General features: G+C 41.2%; 3 protein-coding genes across 6 annotated transcripts in view; 2 read left to right on the top strand and 1 right to left on the bottom strand.

Annotated features, from left to right (window-relative positions):
• Nucleotides 1-4,073, top strand: part of itpr2 (inositol 1,4,5-trisphosphate receptor, type 2) — a 61,751-nt gene extending 57,678 nt beyond the window's left edge. For all 3 annotated transcript variants that reach the window (XM_084933066.1, XM_084933067.1, XM_084933068.1), the window contains 2 exons: nucleotides 1,333-1,494; nucleotides 3,128-4,073. In XM_084933066.1, the coding sequence (XP_084789192.1) occupies nucleotides 1,333-1,494; nucleotides 3,128-3,208 (243 nt within the window). In that variant the 3' untranslated portion in view covers nucleotides 3,209-4,073. The remainder of the gene's footprint in view (nucleotides 1-1,332; nucleotides 1,495-3,127) is intronic.
• Nucleotides 4,074-8,675: 4,602 nt separating this feature from the next.
• Nucleotides 8,676-15,054, bottom strand: sspn (sarcospan (Kras oncogene-associated gene)). The gene is made up of 3 exons (XM_084933061.1): nucleotides 14,159-15,054; nucleotides 12,591-12,677; nucleotides 8,676-9,546 (listed from the first exon to the last, which is right to left on the bottom strand). The coding sequence occupies exons 1-3, from the start codon at nucleotides 14,384-14,386 to the stop codon at nucleotides 9,187-9,189; spliced, it is 675 nt and encodes a 224-aa protein (XP_084789187.1). The 5' UTR covers nucleotides 14,387-15,054; the 3' UTR covers nucleotides 8,676-9,186.
• Nucleotides 15,055-15,506: 452 nt separating this feature from the next.
• Nucleotides 15,507-19,721, top strand: bhlhe41 (basic helix-loop-helix family, member e41). 2 transcript variants are annotated; one of them, XM_084933060.1, is made up of 5 exons: nucleotides 15,507-16,093; nucleotides 16,188-16,254; nucleotides 16,401-16,508; nucleotides 16,613-16,724; nucleotides 17,062-19,721. In XM_084933060.1, exons 1-5 carry the CDS (start codon nucleotides 16,032-16,034, stop codon nucleotides 18,003-18,005), a joined length of 1,293 nt encoding a protein of 430 aa, XP_084789186.1. In that variant the 5' UTR covers nucleotides 15,507-16,031; the 3' UTR covers nucleotides 18,006-19,721. The 2 variants fall into 2 exon arrangements, with proteins under 2 accessions (XP_084789186.1, XP_084789185.1); XM_084933059.1 differs by having other exon boundaries at nucleotides 16,398-16,508.
• Nucleotides 19,722-19,894: the final 173 nt, after the last annotated feature.

The raw sequence follows: 19,894 nt of genomic DNA, 5'->3' as shown, positions 1-19,894 counted from the left end.
CATGCTAAACTGAAATTACTTTGAAGGTTCACTTATGATTTGGGTAACAAAGTAACTAAGAGTTTCTCATGTATTCCCTGTGCTATTATTATGATTTCAGTCTATATAGTAGAAATTTGTATTTTGTGTACAACTGTCAAATTCACAACAGTTTTTTAGAGTTTGAATGTTAAAAATCTGACACTGCGAGCATATATAAAACTGATATGAACAGTTTCTGAGAGTTTCCATTTGTATTGTTGATGAGGAATGGACAAAGCAGTAAGCTCACGATATGAATGTTTCACCTAGCAGAGTGGTTAAACCGATCACATGAGGAAATGCAAACAAATAACCGACACGCTCCACATCCCTGTCCACCCTCAGACGGCATGCCCTCTTCTTTGTCCTCAGCGTCTCGCACTCTGATCGGTCTTTCTATCCCTGCGGTTTATTCTTATATAAGAGAAGGTGGGAGAGTACCTCACTCCTCCTACCGGACTTAACGTGGTGCCAGTCAAATCCCACTCTCAGCACCTTTTAAGTAATTTTTATCAGAAGAACTGCCTAAAGAATATTACATAAGATAAGCCAATGGCAGTCTGTCACTGTGAAACCTATCTCACTTTCAGCGTTGCACAAGAGCCACGCGTGTTGTAAAACACACACGCTCGCTCACACCTTTCTGTGTACATATCCATGCAGTAGCAAATGAACAGCACACACACCCACACAGAGACAAACACAGTCACGCTTTACATAATTCTATAGGTTTGCATGCGCCTTGTTTTCTTATACCGTTGCTGCAGAGTGTTTGCTCTGCTGCTGCTGCGCTGTTAGAAAAACAGAAAATAAACATCCGCGTTTTGCATGTGACCACACACGCGCGCGCGAGCGCATAAGTAACACTACACTCCCAGTTGTGTTCTTGATAGACGACAGTGACTCATCTCCTGTGTGCATCAACAGTGTGCTTATGGAGTGGGTGAGAATTGAAATGCCAGTTACTGTTCATTTAGTGTATTATTGCTATCTGCTGTATCCAAGAGACAGCAATGGTGCTTAAAAAATTTACACTGTCAGGTGCAAAACGGAGAGCATTCTGTTGAAATGATTAATATTAAACCTCCACGCCTGTCTTCACTTACCACTACCTCTGTGTTTACTCTCCTCCTGCAGTCTGGCTTCAGCACTGTAATGCTCCTGACGTGTCTATGCAAATCTTGCGTGTGTGCCAACATACTGTTGCTTCCATCTCTCTGACCTATTGAGTCAGCTTTATTTCAGGCGTTTATTCTTTTCACCTTTCTCTCAGTTTCTCATACATACCATCTCTCTCCCCCTTTCCTCCAGGAGAAGAACTTGGACTGGTTCCCTCGTATGAGAGCCATGTCTCTGGTGAGCAGCGAGGGAGACAACGAGCAAAATGAGATGCGGTCTCTGCAGGAGAAACTGGAGAACACTGCCAATCTGGTGGCTCAGCTCTCAGGCCAGCTGGCTGAGCTCAAAGAACAGGTAGAATGCTACTCCAGGCATTTTTCATGCTCTTGTGGAAAAGGTCTCTTCTGAGCATTGTGCTATTTGTAACTGCTTAATAGCACAAAGTAAAACTGCGTCTTGTTCGGTAGCTGACTGCCACGCATGTGCTGTGAAGTCCACGTCACATGACTCCTCGTAACACCAACAGGGGAGGAGGTCACATAAAAGATATAGCTTTAGCAGAGTCCCTATGCTCTCAGTTTATTCATGCAGATAGATTCTGCTACTGAACGCAGCACGACAGGTGACTATCACGTCAGCAGTCGGCACAACTGAGAGCCGCCAGTGAGCCTCTGGCTGTTTGGATGACTAGCACCGCTGCTGCAGTGTGACTGATCACTCTCATCACCTGCCTCCTCTGCATGTGATTCCAGTCACAGGCCTGTCCTTGTTCCTCTTCTGCCTAATGTGTGAAAACAGCTCCTACTGGGGCAGAATAACACTTCACTAAAAAAAACAACAAAAAAAAGAGAACAGCTACTGTCGACCTCTGCAAGCAGTAAAGTTGGTAACATCTCCCTGCGAGCTGGGATCTCTCATGTAACCCCCAGTAACAGCTCAATATGTCTTTTATTACAGTGCGGTTGAACAAAGATGGCAAGGTATTATCTTTGAATCTGTTTTGCGTCAGTTGCAGGAGGACCTATTCTAATCTAAGTTTGCCGGTTCTATTCTGACTAATAAGGAATCATAGGGTTAGCATGAATACTACTCCACCTATATGGTAAACAGAAAGTGTAGTTTACGCCACAGGAGGTGAGTGTGTTTATGGAGGGTTAGGTGAGGCCCAACCACAGCTCTGCAGTCACAAGGGAGGTCTGCAGGTCTCACACCAGATATGAACTCAAGACTGTTTCTCACTGGGAGGAAAGTTCTCCTGCAGCTCCTCCTTCATTACAACCTTTTGCTGACCTCTGCACACTATCACAGCTGAGACTCTGTGTAGGTTTATGTGTGTCGCTACTTAGCAGTGTGGCTTTCTGCACAGCCTGCTTTTTTTTTTTCGCCCCCTTTATTTTGCATATACAGTTTACGGCTCACAGAACCCATGGACCCCATTTGTGACGTCAACACTGGAAACCACTGTAAATGTGAACCAGCATTTCTGATTCATTTACACACACGCACTTACTCTTATACATCCACTGTGCAGGTCACAGTTCTGCACACTCCCACACATGACTGTGTCCTCTAATGAAGTTTCCAAGGGACATTTTAGTTTCCAGTCATAACGGCAGTGTTGAACAAGGTTATTTTCATGCAGCTGTGCAGAAGATTACATCTCAGGCGATTTAAAATTGATAGAAGAATGTTGTAGAATAACTGTGTAACTTCTGAAATGACAAATTCAATGATTTTTGTCTAAACTAAAACAGTTTGTTCACTCTTGGAGGAGAAATCTACATGTACTGCAAGTTTATTCATATATATATACATATATATATATATATATATATATATATATATATATATATATATATATATATATATATATATATATATAACTGTACTACTACATTAATGGCAAGAAACCAAGTTTCTGTGTGTGCTACATACAGAATATACAAACCTTACAGCTTTTTTTTTCTCCTCCCCTTCTCCTCAACAGATGACAGAACAGAGGAAGAACAAACAGAGGCTCGGATTCCTGGGTCCTCCTCAGCCCAATCATCACATTCCAACTCACTGAGCGCTGCTATTGGCTCACTATAAAGCCAGAGAGAAACGCAGACACATGAACTGCAGCCTTTAGAACAACATTTGTACTCAAATGTACACCTACAATTACTGATGTCAAAATTTGCAAGGGACCAGCAAGTGTTGATGCTTAATTTTAGACATAGTGCCTTTTCTGTGACACAAAGTGACACAAACACGGCCTTATTTGGAGACAGTGTGCCTTTTGTGCCCACTCAGCCATAAGGGCCCTTGTGTACAGAAAAACTGGTCTATCAATGATTGACCAGGCACAGCACACACCTTCCAATGTAGTGATAGCGTGCCAGACAGAAGCTGAGGGAAATGTTAAGGTAGGTTAATGGTTAAGTGCTGTCAGGCCTGTGGACAGCTGTCTTGGCCTCTGCTCCACCACTGTCATAGTGCTGATCAGCCAGCCCCACAGAGGTTAGTGTTTGGCTCGCAGGCTTCCAGAGGAAGAGTGTGCACACTAAGATCAAGAATTTTACCTTTTTAGATTTTTGTTGGTATTTATGAGAAAATTGTTGGTTCATAACTGGAGGAGTATTTTTGCATTTTGGGAAAAAAAAGACTCATGCTGCCTTACTCGTTGACTTTTATAAATGGAACATTGCAATTGCTGAAAGTGCACTTTTTAAAAAAAAAAAAAAAAAAAAGGGTAAAAACCTTTAACTGCAAACAGTAACAGGTTGGTTTGAGGTATTATTATTATTATTATTATTATTATTATTATTATTATTTGAATGCTTTGTGTTCTGTTTAAATACGCATTCAACGCACCACTTCAGTTGCCTTTTACAGATTTCTATGTCATATATATATAAATGTGAATAAACTTATTTCCTGTGCAAAACTTTCTTGATGGTCTTAAATCATATATTGATACATCTTGACTGAAGATGGTAAGCTCACAGGTTTTTGTTACGTTATGAACATCCTTGTGTTTATAGAGATGTAAGCTAATACTGTAATTTACTGTATCTGCTCTAACATCCATCTCCTACTGTTTTATAAAGTGTCTTTTAGTGTAAATAATTTTCACTAGTCCCTCGTGAAGTGCAGTTGAGAAGTCTGCAGTTATTTTAAAGTTGCACAGATGAACACCAGACTGTGGCGTACTCCATCACTCAATGTCCTGAGACACTGTTAGCTGAAAGGCAGTGTGTAGAAAAATGTTTCAACTCTCTAGTAAAGTTCAGTTCAAATCTTCTTGTTGGAAATGGATGAGTACTCACCGTGAGCCCCTCTACACCAGTCTTAACTTACTTGTGCTCGTCCATGAGGGGGACGCAAGATGTCACGTCTTCTTTTAGATGAGCTCATATTTCGGCTCAGTTTCATGACTGTTATGACAAATTTACTTCTTCCAGCTTTGCTACACCCCTTGTATTTAAAGGGGACTAATTATGTACACTTCAAGCCCAGTATTTTTATTCTTGTACTGTACTTGAGTAGCTATGCGTGATTCAAATTACAAAATAATCTTTATTAATTTTGCTTATATCTAAGTATAGTGCGGCCCCTTGCTTCATCGTCTGTCTGTAACAAGCTGTTTTACTTGCTTTGCCTTTAAGTTAACTTTCCACTGACTGTCTGTGCCTGGTAAAGATGTTGTCTACATTAAATGAAACTTTGACTATGTATAATATAAGTATCCATGAATAAATATGATGGAAAATGGCAAAAAAAAAAAAAAGCATAAGGCCTCCTTTCATTCAATACAGAATCATCATCAGATTTTTATCAAGTAGTTTATTAAGTCTGCAGCTCTTCATGTGTGAGATGAATGGCTGCCTGACCTTTATAAAGTTTGCAACCATTTCCCTGAAAAGTGGATTTAAGTGTCTATAGTTTCAAAATGTGCAATAGCTGAATTAAATGGGTGGGCGGTGTTGAATCTGTACGCTTAGCTGTCTAGCAATCGGAGATACCAAATGTTTAATTAGATAGCCTTGTCATTTCAATCCATCATATCGGTTAATGAATAGTTTCAAATAATCACATCCATCTAATTAGATTTATTTAAGTTTAATTCAGTACTTAAAAAAAGAGTTTTTAAACTACAAAAATAAAAGATTGTACAGGATTTCTAGAGCAGTAATTAACTATCAGTGAAAGTGTGGTGGGAAAGCAAAATAGGTGCAATTATTCATTAGTTTTCACAACAAATTAAGCTGTAACACCTGAGATTGGATATGTAAAAATAGTTAAAAGTAATGTAAAAAATGTTGGTGTAAAAACTAACCCCGCCAAAAGCTGAACGGTGATGGTTTTAAGAAGAAAAATATTAACGGCATTAATGAACTGAAGCATTAGCTACATTGAGCTTTGTTTCCACACATGGAAATCCCCACTGGTAATTCCACAGTCATCACTTGAGGAGGTGGTGAACTCAAACCCATCTCTGCGTCTGTCTGTGCGTCTGTATGAAATTTGAAATGATTAACAAGTCTCAGAAAGTAAACTGGTCTCTTATCCTGTCTTGCCACTGCAGAGAAGCCCATCCTTCTTGGCTTCAGTTCAGTGTTTACGCTGGCAGGCCTGCATTTGCTCCTGCTGCCTGTGACAGCCATTAAAATTAGTTCACGCAGTGCCATAATGGCGAGCAGCTGTCACTGTGCAGACAAGAAGGGTTAAGTGCAGCTTCACTGGAATGTGTTGCACTCAGAAATGGAAAGGAGGGAGAGGCTAATATCAGGACCATCACTGCTGTCTGGCAAAATTCTTAATGCTATATTGTAACACCACGGCTTCACCTTGCATCACTTCCTAAATTTGATCAGCTAATATTTATGCTGTGACCCTGGAGAGAAACCATTTAACTTTGATGTCCATTTACTATTAATGGCTAATAGCCTAGACTACAGTCTGCTTAACTTCATCCTTGGTGATTACCAAAGCCCTTTTAATGCACATGATAAGTGTTTTGTTTACTTTATGAACACAACCTCAGACTCATTTGGATCATCTTCAAGTCACATGCTTAGCTTTTGTGTATTCACTAGAGCAAGTAGGAAAACACCCAGATCAGTAAATATAAGGCAACATCTGAGACACCTCTGTGCCTGGAAGGCATTTTGACACCAATGCACAGAATTAATCAAGCCATATTTAGCTGGATATAAAGAGCATCTGCATGTAAAATGATCAAAAACACTTGATGTTGTTCAGTCTATTTTAGAGATGCAGTGTGCATCGTTTTCCTTCGTGTCAATACACATATTGATCTTCTGTCTTCTGCAGTTTTCTCTAAAGACTCACAGCAGCATCAGTGGCCACCAGAGTCAGATATCGGACGATGCTTTTTTGTTGTTGTTTTGCCTGGAAAGACAAACTGACCACACAGAAAGCTGTTACCTTCCAAAGAGGTGGGTGGAAGGTCCCTCATCACACTCATTTTTATAAATAACCATGCCCTCATGACGACTGCCACGTGACTTCCTTTGTATGGCAGTGAAGTTGAGTTGTTTCTGGTCACATGATGCATTGACATCATATCACAGAAAACAAGCACATGGAGAATATTGTTTGCCGTCTCACACACACACACACACACACACACACACACACACACACACACACACACAGTTGTGAATCGTGCAATATGTGTGAATAAATCATTAAACAGAATGAATAAATCATTCCTACAATAAATGACACACTGAGTTAATATTTTTTAAGTTATGCCATAGTCTTTGAGGAAAGCCACACGTGAGCAGTCACATGTAAATTATGATCAAAGCTTATTGTAACCAAACCTTAACAGAAACATTTTTGTCTTCACTATGGTCACATACAGTTTGATATTATTTGTGCATTTGCAGTCCATCTTTACTTTGAGAACTACATATTTTGTTAACGAACAACAAGTTTCAATGCCTGCTTTTACGTTTTACATTATCGTGATAGGCTGCCCTTCTGCCTGGATATGCTGTGGCTTGTGAATGGATGTATAGATTGGCATAACTTGCAGGTAGCATAGGTAAAGCTTACTCTACTCTGTTTTCAGCAATAATAATACATGTTTTAATGTAAAGACCAAGTAATTATTCTGAATGCAATGTTCAGTCTCCATTTGATATCTATATACACTCACTAGACACTATTAGGTTCACTGTGCAAGTACTAGATTAGACCCCTTTTGCCTTCAGAATTACCTTAAATGTTCATGGCATAGCTTCAACAAAGTGCTAGGAACATGACTCAGAGTTACTGGTCCATATTGACATGATAGCATTACACAGCTGCAGATTTGTCAACTGTACATCCCAAAGGTGCTCTAATGGATTGAGATCTAGTGACTGTGGAAGCCATTTGAGTACAGTGAATTCATTGTCATGTTCAAGAAACCAGTTTGAGATGACGATATGGTGACATGGTGCATTATCTTGCTAGAAGCAGTCATTAGCAGATGGGCACATTGTGGTCATAAAGGGATGGACATAGGCAGCAACAATACTCAGGTAAGCTGCAGCATTTTAATGATGCTCAGCTGGTACTAAGCAAATCAAAGTGTGCCAAAAATTTCCCCCCACACCATTACACCAACACCGGTGGAACTGCTGCCATGTGATTGGCTGATTAGACCTTTGTGTTAATAGGCAGCTCAACACTTTACCTAAAGTGCCTGGTACCTGTGTATGTAATTACAAAAAAAAGAAAACTGCAACTGCATACAGCTGACAAAAAGGTTTCTATTTGTGCCCAAATATGTTAAGACAGTCTTGAAAGAGTAACTACTGGCATTTTTTTATCCACATGAAATTAATTCATAAAATTTAAGACTTCAGTTAGTTAACCTTTTACCACTGACAAAACAATGTAGGGTGTATTTGATTCAGCACTAGTTACACTCTTCCTCTGGGTATACATTTCATTCATATGGAAACTGACTCATGCTTACGTTTCCTGCTTAGCATGTTGAGATTGCAGGTAAATGTTGCTAGAGTAGTAATAAATAACACAGAAACGTATTTCATTTAAAAATAAAAACCACCATTTATTTTTCCCCCCGCTTCCTAACACAGCTCAAACACTGTGAAATGATTCACCATAGGTCACTTCAGTCCAGCTGCCGGTCTGAGTCCCCCCTTTCCTCACCCCGTCTCACCCCTCCTCTCTTTGTGGCTGCAGCAGTTCCACTCCTACAGGCTGTTTGACTCATGCTGGCTGCTGGCCACCTTCCACCACAGCCCAGTTCAGTCTGAAACCAGTCTTATGAAGTGTAGCCTGCTCAGGTTATGCTACTGCACTCAGAACTGTGTGGCGTTTACTTGTACCAGCTGAAAAGGACTTTGATAACGTTTTTTTTTTTATCAGGGGAGTGAAGTCTGTATTTAGCGAGCTGCATATGTTTAGTGGCAAAATTAATAAACTAAATGATTTTCATCAAAAAAGATTTTTTTAAATTTTTAAAACCTGAAAACGAACCTCAAAATGCACATAATATAAAACAAGGCTTTAATAAAAGGGGATTTTATGATGTTACAGTAATCAATAAATAAAGCATTCATTTTAAGGTTTAAGATTCATCTTACTAATATTTGCTAATGTGTGAACAATGCTTTTTTAATTCTTGAGGCAGTTTCATTCTGGTGTACAAGAACACCGCGATTCGATGTGTTTTAGGTGTCGTGGTTATGAAATTTCTGTGAATGAGATGAAAACATAACTAACAAAAATATGAAACACAATAAGCTGCTTTTGACTTTACAACTTCTTTTCAAGGACTAAAAATTGGAAACTGAAAGTAGAACTTTACTTATATAAAATACAAAAAGCTGTTACAAAGCTGGTACAACTTCCAGCATAAATACATTGAGCTGCTGCCACGTGATTGGCTGACAGAAATGCTGACAGAAAACAAGCCAAGGCACACAAAAAGGCAAATATTCCAGTCCGCCAGAGTTAAGTCAACCTCCCTCTTGAGCTGACTGACCAGAGGCACCTCGTGAGCTTTGCCATCTTCAATTAAACTTTCTGCCACTGCTGGGTTGAGGGAGAGCCAATCTGAAGACCAGCAAAGAAGACCTGATAGCGGTGCTTCCACATGATGAAGGCACCAACGGCACAGATGAGCGCTTGGGCCAGATTGAGGAAGATCTGGATCAGGAAGTAAAGTGTGAGTGTACCGGTGATCACCTCGCAGTCACTGACTCCCTCGTAAGTGAAGGTGCGAGCTAGTAGATCTTCTTCATCGAGTATGCAGACGCAGGCTTCTACATCTTGCTCACAGATGAAGCTGCTGGTTTGCTCGTAATGGTGGGCAGCAAACGCCATGACCAGCACAGAGATGACCAGGCCAATCATGCACAGGACAAAATACAGGAGCTGTAGGGGCAGAAAGCTAGCGTGAGACCAGACACTATGAAAGCTTTCATCAGAAAACATTTTCTATCTTTTATTCAATGTGTTTTTATATTCTAATCCGGCTCCCGCTTTAGCCTGTTGTCTCATGATTACCCCACAGTGCCAAAACTGTAGCTTAGAAACAGACGTGCTGGCTCAGTGCCTATGGCAAATTAAGTTCAAAGAGATTACCCAGAATACTCCGACCCTAAGAGTACTGGTCCAGCTCTTAGCACGAAGGGGAGATATCACATATATTCCAGTGACCTGCAGCTACAGCCACCTCCAACCTTTAGTGGATGTCCTGTGTGAGAATACTTGCAGAGAGCGTCTAAAAATACAGTTTCAAAATGTGACAGAGGCTTTGTGCTGTTTATGCAACTGCACGATTGCAATAACACTAAACCTTCATCTTAATCCACCACTTATATAAAAGGAGCCCTCATTCGCTGGTGTATTTTGCTTTCAGTTACATGCTGCTTATAGAGTTATGCAAGTGATGAGTGGTGCTTGATTTGAAACTGCATTTATGTTAATTTTGGAACAGCTGTGAGATGGAGAGTATGGATGATTACAGGGGAGATGCATGTAAAGCAAGTGCATCAACAAGCACTCTGCTGAACAGTGTGGGCTTCACTAAACAGGTGATCGGAAAGCCCAAAGTTGAAAGTAAGGATGCTGTTGTCGTCATCGTTGTTAAGAGTCTATGTGCTGTCCACTTTTGCAGAGCACTTCAAAACTCATAGTCACGAGTGTCTTTACACAGTTAATGAGAAATAAAGTGGTCATATGAGTCCCTATCTAACAACACAGTAACACTTAATGTGAGAACGGCTCCCTCTCCCTTTGCTCTCTCTTTGAACCAAGGGCAACTGGAATTAATAAACAAGCTCACTGCAAGGCCACAGATTCTTCAGAAAGAGAGACAGTGTAGTCGCGTATTCACTGACAAAGTAAATTAACAAATTAAAACACATTTGTTTTGGTTTGAGGGCTGTTTGAAGGCCAGACAAGGAGGTTCTGCAGATTAAATGTAGTTTTTTCTGCTACATAAAACTTTTGGCTAAAAAAAACTACAAGAAATGACACCTGACATAAGGACATACTGTGCTGTGAAAAAATATTTGCCCATTTCCTGATCTCTTTTTTTATGTAACTGTCACACTTACATGTTTCAGATAATCAAGCAGATTTTAATATCAGACAAAGATAACCTGAGTAAACAAAAACAAAGTTTTTAAATGATTGCTTATCTTATTAAAGGGAAAAAAGCTATCCAAACCTACCTGCTGCTGTTTGAAAAAGTAATTGCCCCCATTGTAAAATCTTGAATTAACTATGATTAATGAATTATGTTCATCAGCCCCACCCAGGCCTGATTACAACAGACTTTTGAATCAATCAAGAAGCACAAACAGAACCTGACTCACAAAGTTTAGTAAGTTTAAAGATATCAAAAAACACATGATCTAAAGAAACAGCTGAGAAACAAAGTCATTGACATCTATCACTCTGGAAAGGTTTACAAAACCATTTCCCAGGCTTTGGGAGTCCAGTGAACCACAATGAGAGCCATTATCATCCGAGACCAACACAACTTTTCCAGAAGGCCAAAAAAGAACCCAAGACCTGCAGGCCTCACGTGTCTCAGTTAAAGTCAGTGTTCATGATTCAACACTAAGAAAGAGACTGGGCAAAAATGGCATCCATGTGAGAGTTCAAGCTGACCAAAAAGAACACAGGGACTCGTCTCACATTTGCCAAAAAAAACATGTTAATAATCCCCAAGACCTTTGGGAAAATATTCTGTGGACTGGCGAGACAAAAGTTGAACTTTCTGGAAGGTTTATGTCACGATACATCAGGCGTAAAACTAACACAGCAATTCAGAAAAAGAACATCATAACCAATGGTGGGTTAATGGTCTGGGGCTATTTGCTGCTTTATGAACTGAGTAACTTGCTGTAATTGATGGAATCAAAAAAAAATTCTCTCCAGCAGAAATTTTTAAATGTTCATCAATTTGTGCTCTGAAGCTCGAGAACGCTTGAGTTGGGCAGCAGGACGATGACCCAAAACACACCAACAAGTCCACCTCTGAATGTCTCAAAACAAAAGGAAGGTTTTGAAGTGCCCTAGTCAAAGTCTGGACTCAAATCCAATTGAGATGTTTTGGCATGACCTTAAAAAGACTATTCATGAACGAAAACCTTTCAAGGTGGCTGAATTAAAACAATTCTACAAAGAAGAGTGGACCAAAATTCCTCCACAGCGATGTGAAAGACTCATTGTATCAAGAGGCCAAACACTTTTTCACAGCACTATACTTTGCTGCTATGCAAGACAAATGGATAAATGAACAATGCAGTCAAATTTCAACAAGTTCAATACTGTCTCATTTAGGGATCGGCTAATATCACTAGTTTGTGAACTTGAAAATGCAAATGATCAGAATCTGTGTCTTTCTGGTGACTGAGGTACATCGATGACATTTAAAGCTACACAAAATAGACATGCTAGCATTGTTTTGTTTTTTAACAAGCCTTTCTGCAAATTAGCTGCATTTCCTAATACAAAATACTGCTGAAGTATGCTGTCTTTACATCATTTACATATTTGAACCTGGTATGCACAGAAGACCCAGACAAAAAAAAAGGATGCCCCTTCCCAGGAAACAATGATCGGCTGATTTTAATTGCTTTGAAATTCCAGCTGCATACATTGTGTGGCTAATTAAGCTGTACAATCAAGTCGCATTAATGAAAGCACTCCTCTGCTCACACGGATTCCTGCAGAGCACTTTTAAACAGGAATGCTGTTAAATGCTTTTCTCTCTATGCTTCTGACAGTTGCAGTTCCCCGCAACCAGCTTTGTACTTTAACAGGGAGTAAAATAATGTTTTCTGCAGAGGTTTTCTGTCTGAACACTAAGCCTGGTCATATTTTTGACTGATTCTACAAATCGTTGGACAATTTTCGCATTAATAAGCAAACGTTTTGAGTCATCAGGCTTTCGCTAAGCTCACCTTGACAATGAATTGCTTCGATGTTCTCTCATCAGGGACATAGGTGATACAGTACAGGACAAAGCCCAGGATGGAAACTAAACACAGCTTAAACATAACAGAAAAAAAGGGTTTAGTATTATTTGGATAGACTCAGTCATCAAGGCATTAAAAACATCTACATGATTTGTGACAACATGATTTTTAAGCGCCACAAAGATCCATTTCATCCATATATATAGCATATATGAATGACTTGTAGATCATACATTTACATACAGTTTAGACCATGAATAAGAAAAAGAAATACTTTCCCCCAGGTTTTCAGAGGTGTTTCCTGTTATTACATGATTCAGCAGTAAGCTGCCATCTGATTACTTTACTCTGTCTTTCCCTTTCACTCCCCTTCTCTCTCTTTCTTGCACACAAACACACTCACACTCTATCTCTGTGTCTTCAGTGCAATTGGAGTCTTGTGACTAACGTGAGGCATCTTATTTAAATGTTTTTCTCAGGTTCTTAAGCACTCAGGATTCTCTGGAAAGTTCTTGATGACCTCAGTGTTTTTCACTTGGCTGAATCTCGTGAGGATCTAACTCGGGATGTTGATGTCCAGGGATGTTTTCGAAGGCAGATGGCATCTGTGATAGGCTGGGGTAGAGCCCAGACACAAAAAACACATTTTTTAAAACATATATCACTGAAAGGTGACCTGAAGTCTTAGCCCAAACTATAATAATAAGTAAATTTGCCTTCCCCCCTTTTTTATTACACATTTCACAAAGATGAACACTTTGTGCCTCATTGGTTATACAAGTTAAAGTGCGTGCATTTGTAACACTTCAACTTACAGTTTATCCACTTTTTACGTGTTACTCTTAACAAAGTTCACCTTTGTGAGCTGAAACCTCAAAGGTTTACAGTTTAACTGATGCTCCCAATCAGTTACACTTCAACATTAACCTACTTTCAGTGCTTTTGTGACCTTTTTGTTAATTTCTCTTGAAATTCCACTTCTAGTCTTAACCTAAATGAAACACGCAACTTATCGTTCATTTGTTGTTTGCATCGTAAAAGTTTACTTTTGTGTGAAACTATATGTGATGTGTGCGTGTATATGTGGGAGAGACCGGATGGCAAGGATGCAGAGGTACTCAAAAAGATGTACATCATATTTGCAAATAATAATGAGGTCTTCTGACACTGTGTGGGTGTTCGCGGGTTAGTTTGGAATGCGGCATGCTGTTATTGGATGACTCATCTCATCTGTCCAGATGTTTAAGATTTCTTGGACATGCAGTGTGAACAACAGAAGGTGCAAGCTGATGCATGTGACTGAGAAATAATGGAAATGCAGGTGTATGCATTCAGGTGAATATGACAGATGGAGATTTGTTACCACATGACAATATTAGTGATTTCCCATGGCCAGAGACAGCCTGGTGGGGGCCGGTGTTGACATACAGTGTGCTAAAGATGTACAACACAGGTGTGTTGCTGAGGCTCATGCAGAAGTATCAGAAACCGGAGGTTCCATGCAAACAAATGAGTGTAGTGGCTGATGATAGAGCGTAAAGTATGCAGCTTACAATGATCCCAGCCCAGTGTGGAGTCTCCCTGGCCAAAAGTGAGGGACTGATAGCCAACATAAGGAAGGCCACGGCTGTGACAGCCACCCCCAACAGCAGCTGGAGCAGAGCGATGAGCAGAGGGAAACGACAGACTCTGCACTTATGGCCATCGTCTGGTGTTGGGCTCTCGTCTCTCTTCTTCTTGCCCTCCTTCTTGTCTGAGGAATCTTTCTGTGTCTGTCTCATTTCTCTTTCTGCCTTCACTTTCTTTTCCTGTGTCTCTACACGACTTTTACTCTTTGGGGTGTATGAGCCCGCCTGCGGTCTCCCTCTCTTCCCTTCCCCTCCCTGCCCTCTCTCACCATAAACACAGCTATGGCTGCTATTTGGAATCAGAGACTCTGAACTAATATGGAAAACATTTGGACTGGAATCCTAACGCGGCTCCAGTGCCACATATAGAGCAGGCAGCATAGTGAGGAGGGAAGGAAGAGGAGGGATGGGAGGCAGGAAGACACAAAGGGGGATTCCAACTTACGACAATAAGATGATTTCTCGTGTACTCACATTAAAAACAAGAAAGGGAAAGTACAGAGAGGGATCAGCAGGTATGAGTTAATGAACAGCCAGCACAGAGGAGGTGACACTTCATTAAAGAGCCAAGTGACTGTTTCATTCTTTGTCAGCAGTTACACAAGACAACCATATGCTGCCAGCCAGAACGTGTCACATGACTTACAGGAACGAGTAATGTGATCACAAGGCATGTGAGGGTATTACAGTGGCGCAGATTTTAGTGTTTTTGGATCATTTTAACGTTCGCAAGGGAGGAGCAGGTGTCAGTAACAGATGAACTTTATGTGGTTAAACTATAAATATGCAGTAACACATTTATATATAAAAGGTTTTTTTTTTCTTTTTATCTTCACGCTTCACGTGTTTATCGCGGTCAATACAGAAAACTAACGGGCTTACGAGAAACCGAGGTGTTTGAAGGGGACTGTGATCACTCATCATTTTCAGCACGTCGGACTAACAAGTCACAAAACTTTATCCCGAGACTAATAAAAGAACTGCGACGCACGTGTTTCAGCACACAGCTGGGCCGGTGCCATGGTTACTGACAACGCAGCTTTGGGGAATTGATGTACAACTAAGGTTATCCTGTCGCACAACAACGTACATAGAGCGTGCAGGGTGCATGAAAACGCATGAGCGCACACATTTTGTGGACTTTAAAAAGCTCACACCCCCATGTTTACGCTCCGTGTTTACGCCACAATAACCTGTCTGCTGTTCAGGCTCGGTCACGTTACGTGACCAGTTCTTGTTTTTATCTCGCGGAGGCTTCTTTCCCGAAGTGCGACTGTTCGTGATCAGTTTAGAAGTCTGTGTCTCGCTTCGGCAGCTCAGCGCTTGCACAGCAAACACGAGCTGTGAAGTTTTGTAGCCCATAAAACTAGATGCAAAACCGCTGCTTCTGAGGATCATTATTCTGCCTCGCTCCACGCGCCTGCGTCTGCTCCTTTGCATTTTGCGCACGAATCACGTTTCAGCAGCCTGGTCAAAATGGCCTGGACTAAGTCGCCATAGAAGCAGCGTCGATAGCTGCAATATTACAGACAAGGTCTAATTACCGGACTTTGTGCTGGTGCAGCCTACACGTGAGTCGGAAGCTGTTCCCAACCGGAGGCGCGCGTGCGCTCTAACCACAGAGCCGACGGCTTTGCAAAGTGGCAGCTCAGGGAACTATAGACATCAGTCTGACACGCAGCTCCACTGGAGGACACGCACTGTGCATTATCTGCCTCAGCCGTCCGCGCGTGGGTCGTTGGAATAACAAACATTCCCAAAAGAAGCTCAGAAGAAGCAAAGAACCAGCAGAGGAGAGATGGATGAACGAATACCGCATTTACAGGACAGGCAGTTCATGGAGCACGCGGATTTCTTGGGGTGAGTATCGCTTTTGGCAAACTCTGTCAAAGTATGCCTAATAAACTGTCATGACGACCTGGTAAATAATCTGACACTTTCCCCGTGTCCGTAGGGTGGATTACCCCTCACTCTACATGTGTAAATCCAAAAGAGGAATAAAGCGAGAGGATGGTGGGAAGGTGCGTGCGTTTTTTTTTTTTTAATATTATTATTCTAATATGTAGCTTGTTTTCACAGTTGTTCCTTAAAAATACTATAACTAGTGTTATAGTGTTACTAGCGTGTTCCTGTTCTGATTAATTAAACACGCGTATTTTGTCAGCAGGACGCATACAAGTTACCACACCGGTTGATAGAGAAGAAGCGGAGAGACAGAATCAACGAATGTATAGGGCAGCTGAAGGATTTGTTACCCGAACATCTCAAGCTGTCGGTGAGATCACGAAATCATGAAAAGTTTTATACGTGCTCAGGACATGGCTTTACATGACAGAGACCTCGTAAATAGCCAAACACAACCTCTGATTTTCTCCACAGACGCTCGGGCACTTGGAGAAGGCAGTCGTCCTGGAGTTAACGCTGAAACACTTAAACGCGCTGACTGCTGTCACTGAGCAGCAGCACCAGAAGATTATTGCTTTGCAGAATGGTAAGATGAAAGAACTCAATCCTCATATACATAAAGTTTTGTAAAGAAACTGCACTTCTTGACAATAATTAAATGGATATGGGTTTTTATCATTTAACTGACCGGATTTGGGGAAACTTTATTAATCTCCGTTTTTAAAATAGCAGAACGAGCAGAATTGAAGAAAGAGGAGCTAGAGTAGACTCAGCTTGGATGCTTTATTGTGTATTTCAAGATTCTTCCTATTAATACCGCATCTGTTCACTTTGTCTGAGTCGCTAGCCTCGTCTCGTCACTAGTTATGATGAGCATCTTACAGAATAATGATCTGTTACTCTTCAAACTCCTTGCTTCGCAGGAGACCGGTCGATGAAATCTTCCATTCACGCTGATCTGGATGCGTTCCACTCCGGATTCCAGGCCTGTGCCAAAGAGGTCCTGCAATACCTGAGTCAGTTTGAGAACTGGACAGCACGGGAGCAGAGGTGCGCGCAGCTGATCAACCACCTTCACAAGGTGCTGGCGCAGTTCCAGCCCGGCGCGCAGCCACTACAACACCAGCTGCCCGCCGGGGACGCACAGGATGGTCAGAAATCTGACAGCCAAGCCAACTGTGTCCCCGTCATCCAGAGGACCCAGGGTGGAGAGCTCAACGAGAATGACACAGACACGGACAGTGGATACGGGGGCGAGGCAGAAAAGAGCGACGGCAAAGATAAAGAATGTGAGCGCAATAAGGCGCAGGGACCAAAGGCAGTGAAAATCAAGCAAGAGTTCGGAGATGAGCGGGCTGCCAAAAAACCAAAGATGAGCTGGCCTGGGAACGGGGCAGGGGGCGCAGACCTCACCAGGCCCGACGTGGCGTTTATGAACTCTCTGATGGGAATAAGCAGTGTGGGACAGCAGACACCGATTTGCATGCCTTTCTACTTCATTAACCCCTCAGCCGCTGCTTCTTACATGCCTTTTTTCGACAAGAATAACATTGAAAAGTACATGTACCCTGCGGCGGCCGCCCTTGCTTCCCCTTTCCCTTGGCTATATCCCGCTCACGCCTCAGCGGCGGCGGCGGCGGCCGCTGCTGCCGCCTTCCCCGGCCTGTCTGCGCACTTTGGAGCCGCTTCTCAGTCCAAGGACTCACCCTCTCTAGACACCGACGGGTTACTAGAGGCTGACGAGTGCTCACCTGAGGAGCACGAGGAGAGTCCCGCTAGTGACGACGGAGAGGGTGACGTAGGCGACACGTCCCAGGAGAGCAAGAGTAGCGCACACGACCAGTTTTCTGGGTGTCAGAGGAGCTAATTAGTCCGTGTTACCTCTCTGCGCATTCTCGAGGAGTTTATGTATCTTCATTTTTTAATAATTAGGCTAGTTTTAAACGGGGTTTCACAGGAGAGTTGCTCGTGTACAATATCTTGGCGAAAGAGAGGACAGTTGTGACGGCGCGTGCCTTTTGCACTTATGCTAGATTAAACAATCTGAATGATTATCGACAATGATTGACACTACACGGCCGTGTTGTGCTGGAGTTAGTTTTTTTATCCTCTTTGATAAACTATTTTGACATGGCAGCATTGGTGCCAAAACTTTGAGTACTGCAGCAGTGCGCAATATTCCAGTCAATGAGTCTCTTTGGATGTATGAAGTTGCAACTGACCTCTGCCAAGATTATTAATAACTTGGCTGACTCTGACTGTAAATATTATTACCTGAAAGATTCATTACCATGTAAATGTGTACTAAATGGGGCCTATAAAATGGGTGGTCCTGGAAGTGCATCTATCCCCAACTTTGCATGGGTAAGCTGGGAGGCACATTACTGTACCTCCTGAGAACTGAAACGCATCCCCCTTTCAGAACATACACAGACAGCATCTCCATCATACACAACACATATAAAAGTCTCATGTTTTAATAAAACATTTGTAATACATTCACGGGAGAGGTGTTATGCATAAATTCCTTCATTTCACTCCCACTAAAGTTACTCTGGTTTCTGTTGCTTTCTGTATCCTTGTGGCAAAAAAGAAATAAAAAGAAGAAAGAAACAGATGTAATAAAACCATTAATGGAGAGACAAAGCCTTCATTCATAAGGATTTGCTTGACCAGCATATTGTACATCCCCTGACTGAAGCATTTCTGCACAGAGATGCAGTGACCTTCTGTACCTCCAGGAAACATTGTAGGATAGCACCTTAAAGATCTTTGATATTGAATGTACCTGTATTTTCCCAGCTGTTAAAGTTTGTATGTAGAATGGCATTGCTCTTTGAGTTACTCTTTTAAGTGCACTTTTTCTGCTTTTACCCACTCCACCCTGAAAAGTCACCTCATCATTAAAGTAAATCATTATAGTTCTCTTTGAACCTTTCTATTGTGTTGTCTTGAAATTAAAAAAAAAAAGATTTTGTTCCATCAATGAAAAGAGATATTGGATATTTTGTGATGATTCCATGCAGTAAAGTGGGAGTTAACCAAGTTGCCAGATTTTACAAAAAACTGATTTCTAGCTCTTTCAGGGGTTAAAATCACAATCAAGTTTGAAAACCCTGAACCCAACTACACATCAGGTCATCATCTGGGATACTGTGCTATCATCATGTAAAACCATAGTTTTTTTTTAAATGGTCTAAAACTGGGAAAGAAAGTCTGGTCATTTTAAGAACTTTATCCTGGCCTCTTTTTTTTATAAATAATTCCCACTAAGTATAGTGCTGTTCTGCTTTTTCAGATTTCTCATTGTATTTCGCCTACATGACATTGCTTTTGTAGTTTTCCTCAGCTGGGTTTTTGCCTCAGATCTGTTATCAGCTGTTCTATAAAGTGGCATGTGTGTTTGTAAATAGGTTTTTGTGAATATATCAAGAAGTATACATGTCTTTGTCAATGTTGTAGAAGTCTATGGATTTTTTTTAAAGACTTAACTGAGCAACTGTTGCACATTTCGTTAATGCTTTACACATATGCTGTTCTAAATTATTGCTGATGAGTTGTAAAATAAATATCAAAATCTGAACATTGCAGATTACTTCTTATTCTACGCCAGTTTTTCATGTCTTCACAGTCTTACGTGCAATAAAATCCAGCTTCGGTCATTGTCTATTAATAAGCGACAAGTACCTACACGTGTAACATATAGGTCACGAGAAACAATACAAAATATTGGACAGCATTAGTATAATGGGATTA

The sequence above is a fragment of the Perissodus microlepis genome, chromosome 7 (assembly GCF_051167445.1).
Source record: "Perissodus microlepis isolate ML-2025 ecotype Zambia chromosome 7, ASM5116744v1, whole genome shotgun sequence".
NCBI classification, from domain to species: domain Eukaryota; kingdom Metazoa; phylum Chordata; class Actinopteri; order Cichliformes; family Cichlidae; genus Perissodus; species Perissodus microlepis.
This window is presented reverse-complemented; position numbering and strand designations above follow the sequence as displayed.

Coding starts and splice junctions, on each gene's coding strand:
- sspn (XM_084933061.1), bottom strand. CDS start 14,386: ATGAGACAGACACAGAAAGATTCCTCAGACAAGAAGGAGGGCAAGAAG. Junction 12,678..14,158: donor CACACTGGGCTGGGATCATT/GTAAGCTGCATA, acceptor GTTATGTTTAAG/CTGTGTTTAGTTTCCATCCT. Junction 9,547..12,590: donor CGAAGCAATTCATTGTCAAG/GTGAGCTTAGCG, acceptor CTGCCCCTACAG/CTCCTGTATTTTGTCCTGTG.
- bhlhe41 (XM_084933059.1), top strand. CDS start 16,032: ATGGATGAACGAATACCGCATTTACAGGACAGGCAGTTCATGGAGCAC. Junction 16,094..16,187: donor GAGCACGCGGATTTCTTGGG/GTGAGTATCGCT, acceptor CCGTGTCCGTAG/GGTGGATTACCCCTCACTCT. Junction 16,255..16,397: donor AGCGAGAGGATGGTGGGAAG/GTGCGTGCGTTT, acceptor GTATTTTGTCAG/CAGGACGCATACAAGTTACC.